The sequence below is a fragment of the Panicum hallii genome, chromosome 6 (genome assembly GCF_002211085.1).
Source record: "Panicum hallii strain FIL2 chromosome 6, PHallii_v3.1, whole genome shotgun sequence".
NCBI classification, from domain to species: Eukaryota; Viridiplantae; Streptophyta; class Magnoliopsida; order Poales; family Poaceae; genus Panicum; species Panicum hallii.
The window spans coordinates 14,786,570-14,795,884 of NC_038047.1; the positions used below are offsets into that span (position 1 = coordinate 14,786,570).

The 9,315-nt window shown below is 47.9% G+C and overlaps 1 protein-coding gene across 1 annotated transcript; it reads right to left on the reverse strand.

Moving 5' to 3' along the window:
• Positions 1-5,826: 5,826 nt before the first annotated feature.
• On the reverse strand, positions 5,827-8,071 carry LOC112897084. The gene has a single exon (XM_025965281.1). It carries the CDS (start codon positions 7,885-7,887, stop codon positions 5,995-5,997), a length of 1,893 nt encoding a protein of 630 aa, XP_025821066.1. The 5' UTR covers positions 7,888-8,071; the 3' UTR covers positions 5,827-5,994.
• Positions 8,072-9,315: the final 1,244 nt, after the last annotated feature.

Here is a 9,315-nt window from a genome sequence, read left to right on the forward strand (position 1 = left end):
CTGTTGCGGTTGTCTGCTACCACTAGCACCAAAACCGCTCGGGGTGTTGCGGGTCCCTTGAACTATCTACAAGGTGCAAATTTTTCATTAATTAGGGAATCCATAATACCACCAAGGCTGAGTGTCATAAGTGCGGATGATTTAGAACTCAAGGATTTAGAGATAAATTGTGGACAGAATACTGCTTGTTGCAAGAAAATTCATAACTGCCAGTCTATTCATCCAAGTGCTTTCAAATTTTGGCAATGACTAGAAAATTTAGTGGCCTGCAACTTTGGTATTCAAATACACCTCCGACTACTACATCTCTGACTACTTCTACTACATTTCTAACTACCACGACTACTTTTTCGACTGCTCCGGCTGCATCATCGACTACTTCGACTACATCTTCGACAACATCGATTACTAATACAGCTTCTTTGACTACATCACTGACTGCTTCACTACATCAACGACTACTTTGACTACATCTCCGACTCGTCGAAAACATCTTCGTCCGCTTCGACTACATCTCCGACTGCTTCAACTATACCTCCGTCTACTATGACTACAGTCTCGACTACGCTACATCTTTGACTACCTCGACAGTATCTCCAACTACTTCAACGACTACTATGACTACATCTCCGACTGCTATGGCTACATCATCGACTACCTCGACTACATCTTCGACTTCACTGCACCTTTGACTACTAGGACTGCATTTCTGATTGCTTCATCTACATCTGTGACTACTACGACTATATCTTTGACTGCTTCAGCTATACCTTCGACTACTTCTACTATATTTTCGATTGCACTGCATCTTCGACTACTTCGACTGCAGCCCCGATTTCTTCCACTGTATCTCTGACTACTATGACTACGTCACTGACTGCTTCCTTATTGAGCTTCTCTTCAGATAAGGTCATTCCCTAAGCCTAACTAATTCCCCTATCTAGATATGGTAGAAAAAGACAGATTTCTAGATAGCCCTTAAGTGAGTGCTCAAACGTGCTCTAGTCCAACTTACTCCCTTATAAATCCAGGACAATGTTTCATTCAATTTTCATGTATGATCATGATGCATGCACGTCCTATTCGTCCTCACAAAGCAAAATAATTGCCAAATAGCTTTGATCTTACGTGGTTAATTTCAGTGGCATACATAATACGTCTCTCCTAATATTAACTAGCCGAATTTTTCTAACCGTTCTTAGCTTAATGTAATCATGGTTAGTGTACCTGCAGAAAATTGATAGAATATAAATTGAACCTTTTATGCCAACACTCACGAAAGCGTCCCCATACATTACCGCTCACTATAGTAGCGGTATCCATGCGTTCGACACTACATGGATAGTGCTTATAAGTTAGTGTGATAACGTATTCACTTCCCGTATAAATTGCCTTAGGGGACGTTTGTACGTTGAAGCTACCGTACATCCAGCATATTTTACTCCCAATATAATCAACGAGTGGTTGGTATATTGGCAGCACCTCAAGTAAGCCACTGCTTGAGGGCAGCGTTCGGTTCGCGTCACCGACGTGAGGGTCAAGCTCTGTTAGTTGACTGAGGATCTTTACCTTCTTACCTTAGTGATGAGTGCATTGTTACAGAAATTATAGGTTGGTTGTGTACAAAAGTTTTGATAGAAAGTAATATGCTGGAAGACAGTTATAATAAACATAAGTTATATAGCCACCTAGTCATATTCCCATAATCCCTTAGGGCTTTACGAACTAGGCATCATCCTTAACGAACCAACGTATTTTTGCAAACGCTATTTTGTTATCAAATTTTAAGAAAATAAGTTTTTAAGGCTCGTTATACTCTCTGGTGTATGCATTTCGGCTCTGAAATCAGCTATGGCAGAACCACCTAAATTAATCCAGCTTAAGTACGCTAACCATCACCATAGAGGCAATCTAGTCTAACACCCACTTAAAATGGAGTGAAACGACAGTCTATCGGGTAACATCCCGATGCAACCACTGGAATTTTGATTGAAACAACACACACGAAGGTGAGCCCAGAGATTACAACAATCCACAAATTTTACATTCCAGAGTTCAACAAAAATTATTATTATAATTAAAGTTCGAATTCATAAACAAGTACTTTCAGGGTTTAACGGTGCGGCGGAAAATAAACGATAGTTCTAACGACGATACAAGATATCATGATGAAACCCGTACAAGATATCATTCAGCATTATCATCATTGGCCGGGGACGCATCCCATTCTACCAACCAACCAGGAGGAAGAGTACACGGCCAAGTCAAACTAGCAACCATATCCTCAAAGTTCTTACCTGAAAACATAGCCACAAGCAAGACTGAGTATACTAATACTCAGCAAGGCTTACCTGACTATTGCTATATACTTAGCCGACTCCTAGAAATGCAAAGCTGTTGGCTGAGGGGTTGTTTTTGCCAAAAAGCATCTAAGAGTGAGTCCTTACTTTCAAATTTTAGCATCAAGTTCTAGTTTATTAACCATTCTAGGTAAGCAACTATCCAAATTACGCATTGGTGAAAAATAATTAATTGAGCATCCAACAAGACTAATCATCATCATTGTTTCTCTTCTTACTCTATGTGGTACAAGGGTTAAGCAGTCTCAATAGCCGCGAGAAACGGACGATTCAAATTAAATTTTTTAACCTTGTAAGAGGAAAACCTAAACATATGCATGGGGCTCGGACGAGTCACCCATTCAACTTTTCCCCTTTCTTTCCAAGTTGTGGATCAGGACCACCCTCTCGAGTACAGAGGTCCACGAACCATGAAACGAAGCCGGGTCATGGCTGCTCTTGCACTCACCATGTGGCCATGGGAACGAAGTAAAGAGGGTGAGGGTAAAGTCCACTCGCCGGTCCAATCAGATACTTAAGCATACTGATTACCATAATCTCAGCATGTGGTTAGTACGTTCAAAAAGTTAACCATCACTGCCATACACCGCGACCTTAGCTAGTTCTGCTACACAGACGGGGCCCACAATCATTAACATGAATATCATAAACAACCCCATCCATCGACTTATGATTCCAACATAAGTAAACAAACAACTCCTATATCTCACGAGTGATAGGAAATCACTCGACTTTTACCGAAACTCTATTAGCATGGCATCTAGCGACTGATATAAACTAGTGTTTATAGCATAGGTACCTAAGATCATGCAACTAGGGTTTCAATCAACTCCTACAAATTTAATGCACAATACCATATATAAATAAAGGTTGCATAAGTTTAAAAGTAGGGGTTATGCTCCGGAGATTGCCTTCCTAAGCAGTGCTAGCCTTGGGCTCTTCTGAACTTTGGTTTGGTTCTTTGATGATTTCACTTAGATTGATTTGAGCTTTGCGCTTCTCGCTCTCGGGCTTGGGGATCAGCTCGTACGTTCCATCAGCGAGAGTGGTCAATTCTATATGAATGCATATGTATGAGTGATTTTAATAAGAGAAATAACAAATAATATTTGACGATAAAGTTGCAATCCAACAAAACTCCAAGTTACTTTATAGAACATCTTACTACCATTCCCTGGGGCAGTCATTTATCAAGTAATAACTAAACTTACTTAATATGCACATGTCGGGTCCTTATGCATAAATTTTTCAGCAAGCAAGCATAAGGCAAACATGTTGGGTCCTTAACTATAGATAGACATAGGTTCTGTACTTGAATTTTTTGTACAGAGCACATCTCCCGGTGATAAACTCAGCGTAAGAATTTCAACCATTTTTACCAAGCAGATTTTTCATGAAAAATACAGTAAACAACTACTGCTAGAACATAAATGCATTAAGGCAGATCGAACCAAGCAGGTACTGGTGCTTTTACAGATTTCTCTCACATCTATAGTGATCTTACAGTAAATTTTTCAGATTTTATTAAGCAACTAACAGATCATAGAAAAAATACCGCGAGTTATATCTACATGCATCAAGATTCATTTTTATTGGCAGATCTATTGAGTATCTGAACATCAAACTTTTCGAGCATGATTATCTACTCACATATAGCCTCTGGTAAAAGTTTCATATTTTTCCAAGCACAGGAACATTTATAGTGATTTATTGAGTTTATTCGTTGCAAAAATTACTTGAGCAAGATCCAGTGGAGCACAAAACTCTAAATGTTTCCTACAGTATCTGGGCATCGCAATAACACTACTGTAAAAGTTGAACTTCATGGCTCAAAGTATAACACCTAGAACAAATAGATTTATTTACAAATGGCATAGAACAAGATCTAATAAAACATATAGCTAGAGTTGTCACCGGGCCCTGAAATTTTTATACAGAGCTCATATCCTGGATACTAAACTACTGTCCAAAAATCTCCACCAGTTCATGTCCATAACATGAGATCCAATTAAGTGCTAATAATACTAATTCTTAATTTAGAGCTAAAAATATACAGAAATTGCACATGGTCACGTAAGCAAAGTGGTAGGTCTTGTTGCAAGGATTCCAAAACATTTTAATTTGCATTTTTAGGGTTCTCATATGATTTTTAAATTAATTTACAATTTACTATTTTTGAAAATAAAAAGAAAATAGGGTCTCACATATAGGTCCCTAACTTTAGCAGAAAGGATCTCAATCATCGCAATGTCATCCATGGGCATGACTGCCATGGTTGGGGGTGAAATTCCAGCGAGGGAGCTCGCCGGTGGTGAGAGGAAAGGGGTGGGAAAGTACGAGGGCGGCGAGGGTTACCTGTAGGCGGTTAGGGCTGGAGATGGCCGGAGGAGGGTTGCCCGTGTGAGCAATGGGGCGGCGGCCTGGAGGTGGCTCGCCGGCGGCCGTTCGATGAGGCAGGGGTGGCGTGGGGAGATCGGGGAGCTTCAGGGGGCCATGGGTAACCGATTCAGGGGCTTGACTCGGGTGGAAGAGGAGCGGAAGGTGGAGCTCGACAGCAAGGTCGAGCGGCGGCACTAATGGCGCGGTGGTGGTGGTGCTCGGACGAGCGTGAGCAGGGGCTCGGTGCAGCCCTTTTATAGGCGCACTGGGAAGGGGAGGAGGGGCTGGGCACGGCCAAGCCGAGGGAGGTGCGGCCGAGACAAGGCCGCGGCAAGGGGCCAGCGAGGGCGGGGCGTCGAGCTTCTCCGGCCGTGTGGCATGTGCGAGCTAGACATGGGCGGGATACGAGGTGTGGCAAATCGCCGGCAGTAGGCCCGGTGGCCGGTCGCGGCCCGTTGGGGGTTGCGCCTTGGCGCGGCTCGCCGGCACGGGGATGCCCTGCCACGTGGCGGTGCTTCTCTGCCGGCCGGAGCAGAGTAGGGAAGTGAAGTGAAGAGAGAGGGAGGGAGAAAACGGCTGGAATTTGAATTAATTTTTTCTCAAAATTTTGATTAGAAACTTGAAAAACTTTAAACATAAAAGTTGTAGGGAATTTAAAATTCTACGACTTTCATTTTGGATCAAAGTTCATTTGAGCTTTAGTTTAGAAGTTATTTTAAATTTAAGACTACTAAGATTTGAATTCCTATTCATATCATGTGTTTAAAATTTGAAATTGCAAATGGTGTTTTAAGTACACTTTGTAAGGTACTAAAATATGAGTGTTTTTATGCTGTATTTTTTATGACAAGTTGAGCATGTATGGTTATGAACATATTTATGAAAAACCTTATATGCACACATACATGCACATGTATTCTTAAAAGAGATGCATGATTTAAATTGTTCTTATTTATTATGCATGATGCTTAATTCATGACTTTTGTTTTAGCATTTTAAATTCCTAGGGTGTCACACAACTAAGACAAAATTAAATAAAATGCTTTCATCCCTCAGGGCTTGCAAACTAAACAAATTGATAGAGCAGTTCAATGATAATTCTTCGTATTCAAGAATTGTTTATGATAACAGCATTCGATTCATACTATGGCATAACGGAAACTAGTATATAGTTCTACCAGAAAGGCACTAATCAACAAAACCTACTGCATAAAGCTAGCTATGGAGATCAGCAACACAGGTGCACAGGAAGACCTCAGTCGAACACCTCCAGTGCGTCATATTCCGGACCAGAGATGGCGTCAGCCACGACGGCGGCCGGTGTGAGCTCGCCGTCCGCCTCCAGGAAGAGTCTCACCAGGTTCTTGGAGTAGCCGCTCACCAGGGCCGCGCCCTCCTGCTCCGCCACCACCGGCATGGACGCCTTGGACGTCCCCACGTTCCAGAACACCACCTGCGGCACAGTGAAACCCTCAGCGGCGAACTTATCGCAGATGCCCTGGTACTCTGTCTTCCACACAGACGCGACGCCTGTCCACCCGTCGAAGTCCATGTCGCTCAGCACGAACACCCTCTTAACCATCATGTCCTTGCGCAGCCCGCCGGCCACCGCCAGCTGCAGGATCTTGCTGAACACGCCCTGCAGGTTCGCGCCCTTCCTGTGCGCCCCCATGGCCGCCACCAGCGGCCGCAGCCTCTCCTTGAGGTTCGCGCCGCACACCTTGTGTAGCTGGTGCGTCTCATCGAAGGTGATCACGCGCCCCTTCCATGGCTCCTGGCTCAGCTCAGAGATCAGGAGACCAAGCGCAACGGCCGCCGAGGCCGGTTGGTCCGCGACGGCAGCGGCGGCGCCAGAGAGCCCGCACACCGCGATGCAGTTGGTCAGGCGGCCCTCAGTGGCAAGGGAGGCCGCCATGCGGCGCCACTGGAGCTCCGCCGCCTCGTCGTGCTCCCCCTTGAGCGCCGCGGCGATGAGCTCGTGCGGCAGCACCCCGTCTGCTGGCATCTTGGCATGGCCGGTGCGCACCTCGTCGAAGAAGCCGGTAACGCGGTGCTTGTCATGCTTCTGGAACACCTCCTTGTACTTGCGCATGGCGACGGATGCCACGCGCGCGTACGGCAGCTCTTCAAACTTGCACGCGCACATGTACACCTCCGGGAGCTCGAGCGCCTTGCGAAGCGGCACCAGCACCTCGCGGCGGAGCCGGTCGCGGATGCGGTAGGCGTAGTGCTTGTCCGAGATGTTGAGGTACTCCTGGCTGGACTCGCGCGGGAAGATGCGGCGGGCGATGGCCTCGCATAGCAGTGTCGCGCGGTCGTAGGACGAGCGGAGCGACGGGCACCACTTGGCCGCGAGCCCGATCTTGGCGGTGTCGCCCGCGCGCAGGTGCTCGACGTCGGACTTGAGCATCTCGGCGAACATCTCGGCGACGCGGACGTAGAGGAAGCGGAAGGACTCGTCGGACTCGTAGCGCGCGAGCGCCGTGAGCGCCAGCTGCGCCTCCTCCTGGCGCTTCCTCTCCTTGGCAGCCTTGAACTCGCCGTCGCTGCGGCGGCGCTTCATGCCGTGGCAGAGGTCCTGCTGCTGCTTGCGGCGGTCGCCTTCCTCTTCCATGCGGTCGCCGTGGAGGATGCGGTAGAGGATCTCGGGGAGGTCCTTGAGGCAGCCGAACCTGGCGTAGGTGGCGAGGTTCCCGGCGAGCGTCTTGGGGTGGCGCGCGTGCATCCAGAGCGCAGCGGCGTAGAAGCCCTCCCTGTCGCCCTTGCCCAGGCCGCGCACGCCGCGGAGGTGGCAGATGAGCCTGAGCGCGGCGCGCGCGTCGCGGGACCACGCGACGTCGAGGAGCGCGGCCACGTCGGTGCCCGAGGTGGCGCCGGGGACGACCTGGAAGAAGAAGTCCACGCAGGGGTCGCCCGACGAGGCGTAGGCGAGCGCCCGCCCGGACCGCGGCGCCTCCTTCGCCGCCGCCTTCTTCGCCACGCCGCCACATGCCATCGGTGAGTCTTCTGAGTCGTCGTCGGACGAGGAGTACTCGGAGGACGACTCCTCGCGGGTGGGCTCGGGATCCGCAGCGGCAGCGACGTTGGTGTTGAGGGCGGCGGCAGCCACGGGGGGCCCAAGGAGCGCGGCGGAGGCGGGCGGGGCCATGGCTAAGGCGGAGGCGGCGGCGGCGGCGGAAGGGCTTCGGTTTCCGATCGCAGCGAGATCGAATCGAAGGGGGCGGATGGGAGATTTTGCTGGGTGCCTGCGCGGATTTTGCTGTGACGGCGACGAAGATTTTATTGGTGGAGGCCGGCCTGGCCGCCTGGGAAGGCGGTGGCGGTTGCCAAATCGCTGCTCTGGCCAGGTCAATGAATCCGAGGGTCTGTTTGCATCCTTTGGCAAAAGGGTAAATAGTAAAAATTTTGCTCTTTTTTTCTCATTTGGACCCAAACACCCTATGGCAAAAGGGAAACAGCGAAAACATATGACAAAAGAGAAACAACAAAAATAGCAACCCTATCTCGCATCCCGCCCGATCCCGCATCCGCCCGACCTCCGCCAGTCCGCCGCATTCGCCCGACCTCCGCCGCGCGGCACCCCCGCCGCCCGGCGCCTCTCCCCGGCGCCCGGCCCCGCCGCCCGGCGCCTCCGCCGCCCGACCCCGCCGCCCGGCGCCCGACTCCGCCGCTGAACTTGTTACAGGAGGATGTTGAGCATGAGAAGCAAGTGATGGAGACGATCTTCTTTTTTGGTATGTATCATGACACTTATATGCACAAAAATAAGAGGAGGACAGCCCTTGAAAGTGGTCAAGAGTGGGTGATGAGGAATTTAGCTGATGAAACTGAATGTTACAAATTGTTTAGAATGACACCACCAATATTTTATAAACTACATGACCTGTTAGTGCAATCTTATGACCTCAAGTCAACATCAAAGTCTAGTAGTATAGAGGCCGTAAGAATGTTCCTTTGGATGGTTGGTGCATCTCAGTCAGTCAGATAAGTAGATAATCGACTGCAAAGGTCACTAGAGACAGTGCACCGCAACTTTGGAAAAATTTTAAAATGCCTTGTCAAACTAGCTGCTAATATAATTAGGCCAGTGGACCCAGAATTCAAGACAATACACCGACGGTTGCAATGTCCGAGATTCAGGCCACACTTCAATGATTGTATAGGGGCAATTGATGGAACTCATGTGGAAGTTGTAGTGCCAAATGATAAAAAGGTTCAATATCTTTGTCGAAAGGGGCACACAACACAAAATGTGCTTGCAGTTGTAGACTTTGATATGAGATTCATATTTGTGCTTGCTGGATGGCCGGGATCAGTGCACGACATGAGAGTGTTCAATGATGCCATCAACAAGTACAAAGAAAGGTTTCCACACCCACCTCTAGGTACAATACCAATCTGTGCAACAAGTACATGACATGTGTTGTTTTATTGTTGATTTTCTTACTAACAGAAAATTAATTTTGTAGGGAAGTACTACCTAGTGGATTCGGGATATCCAAATCGTGCAGGTTATCTTGCACCTTACAAGGGGACAAAATACCATATACCAGAGTTTCGTAATTCCACAATGCCC

What these genes read in the sequence shown, in the direction of transcription:
- LOC112897084 (XM_025965281.1), bottom strand. Translation starts at nt 7,887, where the DNA reads ATGGCCCCGCCCGCCTCCGCCGCGCTCCTTGGGCCCCCCGTGGCTGCC.